The sequence below is a fragment of the Selaginella moellendorffii genome, unplaced genomic scaffold (genome assembly GCF_000143415.4).
Source record: "Selaginella moellendorffii unplaced genomic scaffold, v1.0 SELMOscaffold_123, whole genome shotgun sequence".
Taxonomy (NCBI): domain Eukaryota; kingdom Viridiplantae; phylum Streptophyta; class Lycopodiopsida; order Selaginellales; family Selaginellaceae; genus Selaginella; species Selaginella moellendorffii.
The window spans coordinates 204,556-219,970 of record NW_003314384.1 but is presented as its reverse complement, the minus strand read 5'-3'; the positions used below and the strand labels follow the sequence as shown (position 1 = coordinate 219,970).

General features: G+C 49.8%; 3 protein-coding genes and 1 long non-coding RNA gene across 4 annotated transcripts; 3 read left to right on the top strand and 1 right to left on the bottom strand.

The window, feature by feature from the left end:
* The first annotated feature begins 2,169 nt into the window (after positions 1–2,169).
* Positions 2,170–2,402, top strand: LOC9633416. Its single transcript, XR_002991103.1, has 3 exons — positions 2,170–2,217; positions 2,273–2,324; positions 2,380–2,402. It is a non-coding gene; the product is annotated as an uncharacterized LOC9633416 (long non-coding RNA).
* A 2,823-nt stretch (positions 2,403–5,225) lies between these two features.
* On the top strand, positions 5,226–8,777 carry LOC112342915 (pentatricopeptide repeat-containing protein At2g35030, mitochondrial-like). The gene is made up of 3 exons (XM_024665534.1): positions 5,226–7,406; positions 8,268–8,398; positions 8,609–8,777. Exons 1-3 carry the CDS (start codon positions 5,226–5,228, stop codon positions 8,775–8,777), a joined length of 2,481 nt encoding a protein of 826 aa, XP_024521302.1.
* A 1,632-nt stretch (positions 8,778–10,409) lies between these two features.
* Positions 10,410–12,243, top strand: LOC9644099 (haloalkane dehalogenase). Its single transcript, XM_024665503.1, has 11 exons — positions 10,410–10,750; positions 10,814–10,889; positions 10,948–11,033; positions 11,088–11,181; positions 11,257–11,333; positions 11,384–11,511; positions 11,568–11,639; positions 11,692–11,762; positions 11,828–11,897; positions 11,950–12,093; positions 12,141–12,243. Exons 1-11 carry the CDS (start codon positions 10,466–10,468, stop codon positions 12,178–12,180), a joined length of 1,143 nt encoding a protein of 380 aa, XP_024521271.1. The 5' UTR covers positions 10,410–10,465; the 3' UTR covers positions 12,181–12,243.
* LOC112342899 (pentatricopeptide repeat-containing protein At4g02750-like) lies at positions 12,189–14,431 on the bottom strand. Its single transcript, XM_024665498.1, has 2 exons — positions 14,260–14,431; positions 12,189–14,212 (listed from the first exon to the last, which is right to left on the bottom strand). The coding sequence occupies exons 1-2, from the start codon at positions 14,362–14,364 to the stop codon at positions 12,212–12,214; spliced, it is 2,106 nt and encodes a 701-aa protein (XP_024521266.1). The 5' UTR covers positions 14,365–14,431; the 3' UTR covers positions 12,189–12,211.
* Between the last annotated feature and the right edge of the window lie 984 nt (positions 14,432–15,415).

Here is a 15,415-nt window from a genome sequence, read left to right as displayed (position 1 = left end):
TCAACATTCGGATTGGGATGGTTATTTGCCATCTCTTCGGTATGCTTATGTCACAGGGGTGCAGAGTTCTGTTGGTGCTTCACCATATAAACTTCTATATGGTCATGATCCAATTTTACCAACAGAGCTAGGTTTACCTTCGCGATTGCCACGAGCTCCTGATGCTAGGTCATGGGATCAATATTTGACAAGCATTCTTCCAGTTGTCCGAGCAGAGTCTACTGAACACTTAGGCTGCGTACAAGTGGGACAACAACGGCGCTACAATTCCCATCATCGTCCACCAGCGGAGTACAAAGTGGATGATTTGGTGTTAGTCCGTTTTCCCCATCTTATGGTACGTGGTTTATCTAAGGGGCTTCTTGCGCAGTGGAAAGGACCGTATCGGGTGTTGCGGCAAGTTGGACCACAAGTTTATGAGGTTCGGCATGACGTTCAGCAGGCCGATCCTCCGGAGATTATGCATGTGCAACGGTTAAAACGCTTCATACAAAGGGATCAGGAGCAGTTAATACCGTCTACAGATCCACCGATGCCTCCTCTTGACGTTCCTCCAGATCCTGGCCCATCTACAAGAGAACCCTGACGGCCTTCCATTATTCCGAGAGGAGGGGATGATGTGAGGGCCAAGTGTACAGCTACGATGTTGTATACTAATATTAGCGTAGTGGATTTTGGTAGCCGTCGGATTGGTTTCAATCCGGACCACTCGCTCCTGTATATAAGCTAGGGTTTTTGGGCTAATTGATATGCACATTTCTGTATTCCCTTTCCATATTCCATGCACTCACACTATTAAATTTATATTAAATTTATGTAATTAAAGAAAAAATTGATTCAAAGAACTCTAAAGATGATAGAAATTTATTAGACCTTTTTAAGTTTATATTTAAATTATTTTATTTTATTTTTAATAAATAAGCAAACCAAACCATTGTTGTGCATGCAGCAAAATATTTGTTTTATTTAATGATGTACTTATTATAAAAATGTGGATACTTACGAATAAATGGAAAAATAAAAGTGAATGTTTTGTTTTAATACCCAAGTTTGTTTTAATCTCCAAGTTTGCGATTATCACTCTAACAAGAGCGAATCACTATTTTTAGAAAAACACAAAATTTATCATATCTCGTCTAATGATCAAATTTAAAATTAAAAAGAAAAAGTATGCTTTTTTTTTTTAATATTATGACTCTTTAATCATATAACCTAGAGTATTAAGTTTGATATTTATATAATTTCCTTTACCAAATTTTCAAGAATACCATATTTTGAAAACTAAAATTTCACACCCCATAATTGTAAAACCAAGAAGCTTCACCAAAAGAGTGTAAGCATGGGTAATAATTATAAATTTTCTTCTAGTGGCTTTATTCATCCAATTATGATAAACCTTAAAATATGTATTATTATCTTATAATATCAAAACCTATCATTATAGAATATATCATGGAATTTAAGTAGAGGTTTTTAAAATATAAATTTTCTTATCTATAATATGCAAGAAATCTAATTAATAGTTCTATGAAAAAAGGTTAAGTCTATGCACAAAATCTTTTTTTTCTCTTGACAATATATATTACCTCCAATGTAATTGGTTTGAGGCAAAATCTTTTTTAGTTTGATAGAGGATATATTGTATATTGAGTTGGGATCAATAGAAAATGGATACATACATTTTCTTTTAAAATATTTTTAGAATATATATAATTTTAAAAAAAATGTTTAAACTGTTTAAAAGTACTACTTAAAATAATTAATTTAAATTAACAGGTGAGATAAATAAATTGTACGGACATCGCAAGGTTTATGGAGGTAACGCGGGAGTCGCAACGGCGCAAGCTCTTCTGGGTGGATGACAATGCCATTGCGCTCTTCTACTTGTGGCTGCACGGCCCCGCCGGCAAGAGGTTCGAGCACATCATCCACGACCTGTACCGACGGTGTGCGATTGCATCCCTGTACCCGAGCTTCCTGGAGGAGCTGCACCACTTCGCTTCCCTGCCCAGAATCAGCATCGACAAGGTGCGTTACGACATCTGGGAGTTGGCCGCGTCCGAGAACTTTCCTTTCTTTGGAGCGGCTTTCGTGCGCCTGGCTCTCAGCCTTTGCCGCTACGCGGATCCTGGCACTGACGTTGCCCACGATTGGCGTCCAATGGCTTGCTTCTCCAACAGGCCAGCGTTCAAGGCGATCATGTCGCTGCTCGTAGCTGTAAGCACACACCTTCATGGATTTCTCTCACTCCTGTGCTTTCTTGTCTTCCTAGTATACGTCCAGAGATGTTCCGTACGCTCCTCACTCTGATCACATCCTTGAAGGTATGCCGAAGTATGTTTCATCGATCAATGTATATAACTCCGTCTCGACCGGCAGAGATGTATGCCATGCTTTGCCATATCAAGCCGTCAACCATTGCTGCGGTCGAGACCCAGGCCGAGACGATGGTCGAGCTGCCGCAGCCTTGCGACGCCTTCGATGTAACCGAGATGGTGTGCCGGCTCTTCTATACCTGGCTCCTGGTGGCCAAGCACTTTTACCTTGTGCAATTCGTCAAGCACCACCTGGACAAGCATTTCATTGCTCCCAGCAAGGAAGTGGGCGATCGGAGCCAAGGGCTGACGCTGCCACCGGAGCTGGCGGGGACTGGCATCCTATGCATGCTTCAGCTGGCACTCTCCTTTGTGTTCAACGTCACCTCCAGCTCGCAGGCGGTGCCGCTCTCCTCGAGCGACGTTGAGCAGCTGGAGGCTTGGGTTCGTTTTCGAGGTGGGATGATGCAGCAAGGGGACAACCCTTTCACTCCCGTAGCATGCATCCCAGTAACTTTTGTCGAAAAGATGATCGAGGTACGTATACATAACACTTGGAGAGGTCTTAAATCGGCTACTGTGCAGGCTATCAAGGATTCGGGTGTGGATTTGTCTCAAGCTGCCGCAGACTGCTCCTCCAGCCTGTGGGGTGACAGATGCTCCCACATGGTCGCCTTAGTGGAGCTCCACACGTCCGTTGTGGAGCTCGACTTTGCAAGCAACACCGTGGCTCGCCTCTTCCATTCGTGGCTCCGCTGCCAGGGGGGGCAGTCGAAGCACAGAGCCATGGTGGAGCACATCAACATGGCTTATAACCGGCTGGGATGGCCGCCGTGTACAAACTCGTCGCTGCTGCAGGAGGTGAAGTCGGGTCTGGCCGACGACGACAATGACCGTGTTGCGGCCAAGTGCGACATATGGATGCAAAGCCTGCCCAGGAGGATGCAAAGCCTGAGGCTGGAAAGGAGCTTTGTCAACTTGTTGGCCGCGGTGAGCTTGCAAGGGGAGGCGGAGGAGGAGGAAGAGTGCAGCTGGATGCTCCTGGACGAGATCCGCTCCCGGGCAGCCGCTGGAGGCTACCAGATGCTCATGCCGCGGCTGCCGGTCGTGGAGAACGGAGACGAAGGGGGTGTCAACGAAGTGATTTACTACCTTGTGGAGGTATGATCTTGCTTGATTTTTCTGCACGAAGACTTACGTGTGCATGGCAGGAGCTGCGCTTCTGGAAGCGCATGGAGGTATCGGGAGGGGCTGTCTGCCCATACGGCACCGATGAGGGGTACGACTTTACTCTTCCGACGTACTCCAGGGCTGATCTTGCGCGAGACTTCAAGCTGCCAGGTACAGATCTCTAGAGAGAGATTTGTGTTCACAGCATTCATATGTGTATGTGCAGGTGCTTCGCGGGAGATTGTGGAGCACCATTTGTTCGAGCCGACCATTGCACTGTGCCGAGACGTGACGCAGCCAGTGCTCCGGCTGCTGGCCGCATGGCAGCAGCACAAGCGTGGCCAGGCGGGTGCCAGTAAACCAAGTGCCGACTTGGACGACAAGGCGTTGCAGAGCTTGGTGTGCTGCTCCCAAATCCGCGGAACAAGCAATACCAGCTTGAGCGAGAGGGACGTTGCTGTGTGCAAGGAGGTAGCAAGCGACGACCTTAGAAAGGTGGTTGCCGTGGTGACTGGGAAGTGTGAGCTGGGGCCTCTCCTTCACAAGATGCTACAGGTGGGGGGTTTGCTTGAAATTCTGGTTTGAAAACATGCTTACTATTTACTGTGTTCTGCCCAGGAGTTGGAAGGGGAGCAGGAGCAAGAGCAGGAGATGCTCAACAAGCAGCTCGGCGGTGTTGGCCTGGGATAATCCTCACTTCAGCACTGGTTTGCCATCGATATATCATATCGGCCTCGTGCTGATTAGTCCCAAATCCTTTCCTTACAGGAGCTTAGTGGATGACAAGCTTATAAGAGGGAGCTAATCAAGGCCGAAGGAGACTAGCAGAACTTACGGTTAAGAACAGGATAGATATAAAAGAATGAATGAGAAAGCATTTGGTTTTCTTAGTCCATTCTTCCACCAGTAAGGCTGAGATGCTGGCGGAGCTTCCTAGCCTCCGCCACCTCCTTAGAAATGTTGCTGAACGAGTTTAAATGTTCCAAGACAACCATGCAAACACTTGGTGCTCTGGTGGACAACCACTCTACGTTACATAGGCACGAGTACGATCTCCCCCACTCCAGTGTGTCGGTTCTTACAAGCATTGTAAACTACGTTGAATTCGGTGTCAAAGATGGTCCAAAACAAGCGGTCGTAGCCCACCAACACCGAGCAGCGTGGGAGGCACTTAAGATTGTAATCTCCGTTGTAGAATGGATACGGATTGAGTTCATATGAAGTGAAGCCCGGATCGATCACACGCCCCTGGGTACAGCGGAGGCTGGTCACCACCGGATGCCTAGCTACGAGTGCCTCCAGCAAGTCATCGGGAACCTTCTTCATCTTTAACACCGGCCTGCTTCCCTCGAGGTATACCACTACCATGTCTCCTCCAGGCTGAGTTGCAAGCTTGGGCGCTCCAATCTTAGCCATGGCTCATATCGCCAGGGAATCGGCCCAGCTGCTTCCACTTCGGACGCTCCAATCTCCTTGTGCGGCACAGTCTTGCACGATTTTAGTCCAATCCACTCGCTTGGGGCTGTCTAAGGCACTACAAGTTGGGACTAAGCTAAACTCGCCTTTGCTCTTGGCCAGGGACTCGAGCTCCCTTTCCTCAAGCCATTTGCTGCCACGGATACGGGGTGGCGGCGGAAGCTCAATACCACAACGCGGCTGGCGATCATCCTTCCCGCAAACTCCTCCCATAATTTAGGGACGAACACCAATTTTAGATGTTTTGCTCGATGATGGTTAGCTATGATCATGCAGCAGCAGCAGCAAACAATTGCCAAGCAGCCATCATCTCCGCGCGAAACAAGAGGCACTCAATCGCTGTTTGCGGCACTTCTCAGATCGTGCAACACTTCCAAGGACCTTGCCAGGGGAAGAAACGTCCACTCGCAGATCCAGGCAACGAGCTTCCGCAGCGACAAGTATCTCGCAAATCTGGTGATCCAGATGTACGGGAAGTGCGGTAGCATGGGCGATGCGCGCAGTGTGTTTGACAACCTCGAGCAGCCGGATCTCTTCTCGTGGAATATCATCGTCACCGCGTATGCCCAAAATGGGTATCTACACGAGGCAAAGACGGCGTTTGACAAAATGCCTGAGAAGGACGTTGTTTCTTGGAATGCCATTCTTACTGCGTTCTCGCAAAATGGGAATCTAGATGGAGCTTGGAACGTCTTTTGCTTGATGCCCACAAAGAACGTTGTCTCGTGGAACGCCATGCTTACAGCATATGCCCAAAGAGGGCAGCTTGAAAAGGCCGAGCAACTCTTTCAAAAGATGCCAGAAAAGAACGGAATCTCCTACACCGCAATGCTCCAGGCTTATGGAGAAAAGGGTTTTCTGGAAGAAGCTCAATCCATGTTTGAGAAGATCAATAAGCCCAACGTTGTGTCTTGGACCACTCTGCTTCAAGCATATGCCCAAAACGGGCATCTTGAAGGAGCAAAGAGGGTCTTTGACTTGATCCCCGAGAGGAACGTCGTGTCCTGGACAACAATGGTGGTGGCATACGCGGACCATGGGAAGCACGAGGAAGCAAAGTTCTTGTTTGACAGGATGCCAACGAGAGATATGGTGGCCTGGAATGCGATGATCCAAGCTTACGCCCGGAACGGGCAGCTCGAGCAAGCCAAGCAGATGTTTGACGCCATGCCCGAGAGGAACGTCGTGTCTTGGACTTCCATGCTTCAACTCTACGCTTCCAGCGGCCACTTCCAAGGCGCGTCCACCATGTACAAATCCATGCCCGAGAGGAACTTGGTTGCTTGGAACTCGCTCATCTCGGCCTATGGACAAAGCGGCAACTTAGAGACCGCAAAAGCAACGTTTGATAGCATGAAAGAGAGGAACACGATCTCGTGGACGGCAATGCTGCAAGCGTATGCGCAAAACGGTCATCTGGAGGGAGCAAAAACGATGTTTGATGGCATGCCCGAGAGGGACTCGGTGTCGTGGGTGATCATGCTCCAAGCCTACGCACAAAAGGGAAGCTTGGAATCGGCCAAGGAGCTCTTCCAAACCATGCCCGAGAAGAACATGGTTTCCTGGACGGCCTTCCTCTCGGCGTGTGCCGAGAGCGGGGATCTGGAAGCCACCAAGGCCACCTTCGATCGGATGCCAGAGCGAAACGTTGTAAGCTGGACGACGATGCTGCAAGCATACGCTCGCGCCGGTGATCTGGAGTTCGCGAGGAGCGTGTTCGATTCAATGCCGCAGAGAAACCTCGTGTCGTGGACGACGATGCTGCAAGCTTACGCGCAAGAAGGCCATGTCGACGAGGCCAAGGCTCTCTTTGACGTGATCCCGGAGCAAAACTCCGTGTCGTGCACGAGCATGCTCCAGGCTTACGCTCAAAACGGCAACCTCGCCGCTGCGAAGTTCATGTTTGATCGACTGTGTCCCGAGCGCGACTTTGTCTCATGGATCGTCATCCTCCAAGCGTTCATCCAGTATGGCGATCTGGAGCACGCCAGAGATCTCTTCGAGATGCTACCGAGCCTGGAGATGGTGGTGTGGAGCGCCATGAGCGCGGCCTATGCGACCGCTGGCCGCGGCAGAGAATCACTCGACTTCTTCTACCGGATGCTTCTCCATGGCGAACGAGCCGACGAGATCTCACTCACGAGCTTGCTGGTGGCTTGCAACCACATCGGAGTTCTCCACCGCAGCGTCACGGGCTTCCAGTCCATCCGGTTTGATCACGGCCTGGCGCCGCTGCTGGAGCACTATGGCTGCCTGGTGGGAGCTCTAGCTCGAGCCGGGCAGCTCCAGTTCGCGGAGGAGCTTGTAGAAACCATGCCTTTCGAGGCTGACGATAAGGTGTTGGGTTCTTTGCTGAGCGCTTGTAGGACGCAGCACGACGCCGGTCGTGGAGCTCGAGTCGCGGAGAATGTGTTCAAGCTGGATCCCACGAGCGATGCCGCGCATGTTATGCTATCCAACATCTACGCAGCGAGATAAAAAGGCCGAGATTATCAATCCAGCTTAAGAAAAGCTGGCAGACGTGATCACGCGAGCTCGCGATCGAAGAACAGTGCCACCATTTGAAATGAAAGTGTCTCGTGGATTGCTACTCACGGATTGGAGAGAGAGATATTGTAGTGTGGATCCCTCAATCCACTCGCGAAAATTTTTTCCGACTCATGAAAGCTCCCGTCTCGATCCATCGATTCTGGATTTGTATCATATTCGTGATGAACAAGTTCTCCTTTTGTCAGGTCCACGCGCTCTCCTTTTTGCTCGAATTTTGGAAGTCAATTTGAGTGGAATGCGAAGCGACAGTAACTTACACTTGTAAAGCTTTCCATGGATCTGATCCAGAAGCAATGATTTTTCTAGTGCCGGGGTGCGTTTCCTTGTGTACATTCTCCCTCGCGATCATTGTTTATCATCGATTCATATCGCCCATCATCGCGATTCCTCGGTTTTGTTTCAAACCAGAGATCAATACTACAGTCGAGAATTTTTGCGAGAGAGAGATAAGATCACTGGCGTGTCCAACCAAAGCAAGCGATTGATGAAAGAATCCATCAATCAATCAAGGACTCCAACGCGCTCTTGATTGAGGGTCCCCTTTTTCCCTGAGTGGCCTCTCTTTTCTCGTGATTAGAATTTGGCTCTTACCAAAATGCCCAGCCACGGCATTTGCTAACCTCGCAAAGTACAGTGCTGGCAAAGGTGGCGAGCTATTTTCTTTTTTAGAACCATTATTCTCTTTCTCCTGTGTGCTCAGCACATTGATGTACGGATTTGGATTGGAATGATAGATTTCATTGATTTCCGTGCCAGGAACGCAAGCGGGAAAGAACCGCCTTTGGGCAAAGCAATGCCGGGAATATGCCCCGGGTACCATGGGCGTGTGTGTACAACGCTTGCTCGCAAAGAGAGAACGAAAAGAAAAGAGAGAGAGACTCTTTACGGTGGGTTGATCATGCAAAACTCATGCCGGGGGCTATAGAAGATTTGATCCATTCCATGGTCTCTGCTCGACTCGATACATGATCCTTGCCTGATTGATTGATTGATTGATTGATCCATCGACCAGAGAGAGAGAGAGAGATCGATCAGCGGAAAACTTGGAATATCACTATGGACATGGAATTGATGATCTCATGAATGTGAATGGGCAGGACGACAGTGTGGTCAGGAGGGTCAGGAAATGGGGGAAAGCATTTGGAATGCGACATGGAGAGCTCAAAAGCTTTGATATTTTTTTTGGAAATTTGGAAAGGCACCACCTTGAAAGACCCAAAAGATCGATCAAGTTGTTGTGGAGTGGATCCTGGAGCATTTGTTTAGTATAATCTGGTGACCTCTATGCAACCAGAAACTCGCAAACAAACAAGCCCAGCTGTTGCATTCATGTCTGTGTCTGCTCGCTGCCTCCTCCTCCTGGAAGAAAGCTCTGCTTATCCTATGGATCCATTCAAGCCCAAAACCAAAGGAAACAAGAGATGGATTGTTTCTTGGCTGAGAGCAACACAATCTCATCCATCCACGCTGGCTGCCTCATGGCGCGATCGTGCTCCTGGAATCCCACACCACTTTTTAAGCCCAAACTCTCTGCCTTTTTCTTTTTCGTTTTTTTTCTGATCTTTAGCAGGGGAGAAACAGTTGCTGCAGCCGCGGCAGGGAATCCTTGAGAGTTGAGTCCGCAATCCAATCGATCGAGCTAATCCAAAAGCCACCGATCGCGAGCCGCGATAGTACCTGGATTTAAGAAGAGGAAACCAAAGACTTGTGATCTTGCCGGTAGCTGCCAGGCGTTCTTCTTTTAAAGAAAAGCTCCTCCAGGACGAAGCGAGCTATAGCTCTGGATCCCGAAAGCTTGGAGGAGAGGAGGCCGATCGATTTAGAAAGATACATACTTGTGTGGAAGTGGAATTCGAAGTGGAAGAGAAGATATAGCATGAATTAACCTCCATCCATGGCTGGCTGGCTAGCGCTCTAGCTAGTAGAGGAAGAAGGAGTACCTCATGCCGCTCTGGACCATCATGTAGTGTCGATCGGCGAGCGATGGATCTTGTCTCAACCACACGCGCAGCCTCGCATCGCGCAGAGCATCGCCCGTCCCCATGCTATCGAAGTAGTCCGACATGTAATGCTCGCCCAGCCCAAACAAGCTCCCCAGGAGAAGCACTGGAACCTTGACGATCTTCCACAGCGATTTGGCGGAGCGATGGTGATGATGCTGCTGTGGCTGCTGTGGCTGCTGTGGCTGCTGCGCAAGATCGTTAGCGGTGTTTGCGAGGTCGGCAGCTTGATCAAGAGCGAGAGCATTGTTGGTAGCGGCAGCGTTGTTTGCGACCACTGCTTGATCTTCCTCGAGGTCGTGATCATGGGTGATCGAGAATTCGTCCATCACTTGCGACAGCCGCCTCTGCCGCTTGGATCTAATCTGCCTACCCATTATCAAGATGATCTGACACATTCTCCTTTTCCGACGGATCAAAGATTTTGAGTGAAAGGAACTAAACACACTCTCTCTCTCTCTCTCTCTCGCTAGCGAGCTAGAGAAAAACTATGGATGGAATGGAACTCGTTCTTTTCTTATTTCTCGTTGGGAATCTGATCAGTTGAGCTCTACACTAGGCTAGGCTATGGTGGAGGAGAATCTGGTGCGCACGCAGAGAGCGCACGAATTGGAGAGCGAGAGAAAAAAAGTGGGATTCTTTGGCGAAGATTTGGGCAGAGCGGCAGCAAGGCAGAGCGCAAGGACAGGAGAGAGTAGCAGCGAGCAAAGCGAAATGGGTGTGTGGAGAATGCCGCCGCAAAAGAAATGGCAGTGTTATAGTGTATCATGTGCATAACATGGACATTGGAGCTCTTTTATATTCCAACCCTTCGTCCCGCCATAGCCAGCTCGTCACATTGACGTGCGCACCCAGCAAAGCAATCTCCACCGTCGCCACATTCCAAAGCCATCGGAGACGTTGAATTTCAAAAGTTTAAAATCTTACAAATTTGTGTGGGGGAGCTTCTAGGGCATGGCGGCCATGGCGTGGTGTGCGCCTGGGCGATCCTTGGCGCCGCCACCATGGCGATCGCAGCAGCTTGAGAATCGTCCTCCAGCTCGATTTCACCATGTCCGCGCGGCGGCCGGGAGGAATTTCGACGATCAACAGCCGATGGACGCCGAGCCCAATTGCGACAGCGATGAGAGGCTCCGCTCTGGGCCTTTCTCGTTCGTCACCGATAATGCGTCTAGCCGGGGTTCACTCCAGATGCCCAATGAGCCGTGGCAAGATGGAAACGTTGGTGTCATGATGTCGGTAAGCTTTTTCTTTGGCAATTTGGTTGCAAAAAAAATTTTCGTGCTGTGTCTCTCTCGACAGCAAATCAAGGACAAAGGAAGAGACTTTGGATCGTTCATGGATGTTGGAGAATTTAGCTGGTTCGTTCGAGAAACAGGTTCGACTTTCATCTATATCGCTTGAGATTGGTACGCATGTTTTCCAAAACCAAGCAGGATCAAAGAGTGCAAAAAAGGGAACAATCGTGTTCCTTCACGGAGCACCTTCTCAATCCTACAGCTATCGAAATGTTATGGCCCAGGTATTGCGATACTTTTCTCCTTTCCCGAGCTAGAGAGTAGTAATGGTTTTGCAGATGGCTGATGCTGGCTATCGCTGCATTGCTCCCGACTGGCTTGGTTTCGGACTCAGCCAAGCACCGCAGCCTGTTTTCAGGTTTTCCTACACAGGTTTTCTTCCTAGAGCTATGTGTTGTAACCCCCCCAATTTTGAGAACTCTCAGGAATCATGATGGGATCATGCAGAGGAAGCATATCACGAGGAGCTGAACAAGGTGCTCGCACAAGTCGAAGTAGAATCACCATTTATTCTCGTCACTCAGGCAAGCAAATCTAGATTTTCGTGACTTATATGTTTGAAACAAACAAGCAGGGATTTCTTGTTGGATCTTTTGGACTAACGTGGGCCCTTAAGAACACGGAAAGAGTTTCCAAGCTGGTGATCTTAAACACCCCGCTGACACCATCGGCTCCACTGCCTGGTCTGTTCAATCAGCTGAGGTACTTCTTCTTTCTCCTCGAAGTTTGGAAATGATACTATAATGCTACGCACTCAGGCTTCCGTTCCTTGGAGAATTCATATCTCAGGACGCCATGATGGCCGAAAAGTTTATAGAGAAAGGAAGTGCGTACGTATCAGTTCTCCAAGTGAGTGTTCTCGTTTTAATTGTATATATGTAGGTATGTGCTCAAGGTGGAAAAGGCGGATGTGTATCGGCTCCCTTACTTGGGAAGCAGTGGACCTGGATTCGGTAAATATTTCATCCTTCGACAATTATCATTAAACTTACAAATGTGTGTGGTTGAATCTGTGCAGCGCTTCTGGAAGCTGCTCGCAAGGTTTCGTTTCCAAGCTTGATGTCAACTATTTCGGCAGGTTTCAAGAGGTAAGTTTCAAACAGTGGCTCAAGGTTGTGGATTTAACTTCGGCTTTTTCAGCTGGAGCAAACCCACTCTGGTGGCATGGGGACAGGAAGATAAGTACTTGCCAAAAACCCAAGCTATGGAGTTCGAGAAGCTCAATCCAGATGTTATACGCACGGTTCTCATGGAAGGCGCTGGCCACATGCCCCAAGAAGACTGGTAAATCCTTGCTTTGTTCTCCAGTTTGCTGAATGGTTTTGTCTCAGGCCCGAGAAAGTTGTAGAAGCTCTAGCCGCTTTTCTCTAGCTCCAAGCAGGAGCAATGTCTATCAAGGTTATTAAATCTTTTTGCTATTGCCGAGAACGTAAACGTTGGACAGGATCACATACGGTGAGGCATCCATCTCCATGACGCTTAGCACAGCCGCTGCTTTCGATGCTCGCTCCATGTCACGGTGGTTCTGGCAAGCTGCCAGGAGCGTCCCCCAGGCTACCTTATCCGGAAGAAATGGCATGCTCTCGATGAGTTTCTCGGCATTCTCGAGCTGCCCGGCCCGGCAAAACGCATCCAGCATGCAGCAGTAGTGCTCCTTTTGAGGCTCCACTCCAAAATCCTGGTGGAGAGAGACGAAGAAACTCCGACTGCTCTCGAGCAGGCCAATGTGGGTGCAAGCGGCGAGAACGATCACGAACGAGACTTCGTCCGGCTTTGCTCCTTCCAAGTTCATCTCGTGAAAGAAAGTGATGGCGAGCTTTGCATGGCCGTTGTGGGCGAATGCTGCGAGCAAAGAGTTACAGGCTTTCTCGACGTGCTCGCTTCCATGGTAGGGAGAGTCCATTGAAACTTTACACTTGGTCATGTTTATAAACATCTCTCTGGCTTCCTCAAGATACCCATTCTGGGCATATACACTCACCATAGCTGCCCAAGATACCACGTCCCTCTCCACGCTTTGATCAAACACTCTCTTTGCATGGCCAACTTGGCCGCTTTGAGAGAAGCCCACCACCATTATTGTCCACGAAACCACGTCCTTGTGCGGCATTCTCTCGAAGAGTATTCCAGCCTCTCGGATATGGGCGTTTGTGACGTATCCATTGAGCACGGTGTTCCACGATCGAGAACTCTGGTGTGGGATGAGATTGAGCAAAGCCAGAGCTCGATCCATATGGTCGCTGCTCGAGTATCCCGCGATCATGGTGTTCCACGAGACGGTGTCGTGCTTTGGCATCGAGCAAAACACCTCTTCGGCGAGATCGATCTGGTTGGAGCTCGAGTAAGCGACGAGCATGGAGTTCCAGGTGACAAAGCTGTGCTGTGGCATTCTCGCGAATCTCTCTCGCGCTTCCTTCGTGTGGCCTCTCTGAGCTTGTCCGGTGAGTAGCGTCGTCCAGGACACAACGTTTCGCAGCGCCATTCCATCGAAGATCCTCTCGGCCTGGACGAGGTCTCCTGCTTCACAGAGAATTCGGATCATCGTGTTCCACGACTCGAGATCTCGCGCGGGCATCCTCCAAAACGTCTCGAGAGCTTCTTCGAGACAGCCACACTGGACGAACGCCGAGACCACCGCATTCCATGACACGATATCCCACTCGGGCATCCTCTCAAACGCTGCTCGAGCCATTTCCACTCGACCATTGTGTCCGAATCCCGCCACCATCGCCGTCCACGAGAGAAGATTCGCAGCTGGAGCTCGAGAGAACATCCGCTCCGCCTCGACCATCTTTCCCTGCTCGGCTCGCGCGGAGAGAAGGCTGTTCCATGCCGCGAGATTCCACTGCGGCATGCGATGGAAGGCGATATCTCCATCGTCGAGCTCGCCATTCTGTGCCAGCGCAGAGATTAGAGCGCTCCACGACGTCGAATCTCTTCTCTCCATCGAGTGAAAAGCCATGGCTGCCTCGTGCGTGAAGCCGGAGTTTGCATAGCCCGTGATCATCGTGTTCCACGAGATCACGTCCTTCTCGGGAATCTGCCGAAAGAGATTGATCGCTTCCTCGAGATTAAAGACCTGGATGTAAGCTACGAGCAGTGCGTTCCAGGAGTAAACGTTTGGCTCGGGGATGCAATCAAACAAGTGCTTTGCATCTGAAACGTTTCCTTTCTGGGCATACGCTGCCAGCATCGACGTGCACGAAACAACGTCCCAGCTCGGCATTCGCTCGAGAATCTTGCGAGCACTGTGGGTGGACTCAATCTGGACGAAGGCCTGGAGTAGAGTGTTCCACGACACGATGTCTCTCTCGGGGATGTCATCAAATATGATCTTTGCAGCGCTGGTTTGATCCGTCGTCTTGGCCAGTGCTCCAAGCATCACATTCCACGAGAACTTCTCCTGCATTGGAAACTTTGAAAAGATTTCCTGAGCTGGATTTATGTTACCTGTGTTGGAAATGGCCACCAGGAGCGCGTACCAGGAAAGCCGGTCCCGCTCCGGCATGGAATCAAACAGATGCTTTGCCAGGTGGTGATGCCCGAGCTGGGCATACCCGGATATGAGCGTGTTCCACGAGCAAACGCTTTGCTGGGGCATCAGATCCAAAACTTCCACTGCGTAAGAAATCTTCCTGTCTTGCAAAAGGATTTGTATGATGGTGTTCCACGACACCAGATCCCTGCGCGGCATCTGAAAGAACACGTTCTTGGCATGACCAAGATGCCCATTTTGGGCATATGCTGCAACTAACGAGTTCCAAGAGTGCATGTCCGGGCGAGCCAGCGAATCAAACACACAGCGCGCATCTTTCAATCGCCCACACTTGCTATACGCCCTCAGGATCTGGTTCCCCAGCAACGTGTTGTCGCGAAATTCGCTGCGGCGAATGGATTCCCGGACCCTTTCTAGCTCCTCCACGTTCTTGGAGGTGGAGCAGGCCTGGAGGGCCTCTACAAAAGAATGGAAGGCATCGTGGCGAGGATCGCGCGACGAGAGCGAGATCCTTGATCGCATCACTCGCCATGAATGCGGGCGAGCAGTGGAGAAGATCTATATCTAAACTTCACACTCCCAAAGAAATAAAAAGAGGTTATCTTGCTATGCCAAAAGATCAAACTTTGTATGACGGTGTTCCCTCAAGATCTGTTCTCCAGCTAAGATCTCTTGAAGCTTCATTCTACTGATGACACGGGTTACAGGTAGCTCATTCTCCGCGGCCGGTGTAAAAGTATCAAATCTAGTGTACCTGTGCATGAAAAGGGAAGAAAAACGATCGCGTCAATCAGTTTTTTTTTCAACGAAAAAGAAAACATACCAAGTTCCCGTCAGTCCATCGACAAGCCCGTTAACTCGGTCTCCAGTAATACAGCCATTCTCCATGATGTCGTCCGCTTCTCCATCTCAGCTGCTGCTGCGACATCTCAGGATCGAACACGGCTGGGGGCCAACTTACCTCTCCTCTCCTCGGATTGAGACCCCCGCTCTAGCTTCCTTGACACCGCTCAATGCCGCTTAAAAACAGGATCATCAAAATAGCCAGCAGTCGATCGACTTTGATTTAAGCGGCATTGAGCGTTGTCAAGCACGCTAGAGGAGGGGTCT

What these genes read in the sequence shown, in the direction of transcription:
- LOC112342915 (XM_024665534.1), top strand. Translation starts at nt 5,226, where the DNA reads ATGATCATGCAGCAGCAGCAGCAAACAATTGCCAAGCAGCCATCATCT. An exon ending in CCACGAGCGATGCCGCGCAT is followed by an intron (nt 7,407 to 8,267) that starts GTTATGCTATCC and finishes TTTCCGTGCCAG; the next exon opens with GAACGCAAGCGGGAAAGAAC. An exon ending in AGAGAGAGAGACTCTTTACG is followed by an intron (nt 8,399 to 8,608) that starts GTGGGTTGATCA and finishes GTGAATGGGCAG; the next exon opens with GACGACAGTGTGGTCAGGAG.
- LOC9644099 (XM_024665503.1), top strand. Translation starts at nt 10,466, where the DNA reads ATGGCGGCCATGGCGTGGTGTGCGCCTGGGCGATCCTTGGCGCCGCCA. An exon ending in ATCGAAATGTTATGGCCCAG is followed by an intron (nt 11,034 to 11,087) that starts GTATTGCGATAC and finishes ATGGTTTTGCAG; the next exon opens with ATGGCTGATGCTGGCTATCG. An exon ending in TTTCAGGTTTTCCTACACAG is followed by an intron (nt 11,182 to 11,256) that starts GTTTTCTTCCTA and finishes GGGATCATGCAG; the next exon opens with AGGAAGCATATCACGAGGAG.
- LOC112342899 (XM_024665498.1), bottom strand. Translation starts at nt 14,364, where the DNA reads ATGCCCAGCTCGGGCATCACCACCTGGCAAAGCATCTGTTTGATTCCA. An exon ending in GGTGGCCATTTCCAACACAG is followed by an intron (nt 14,213 to 14,259) that starts GTAACATAAATC and finishes TTTCCAATGCAG; the next exon opens with GAGAAGTTCTCGTGGAATGT.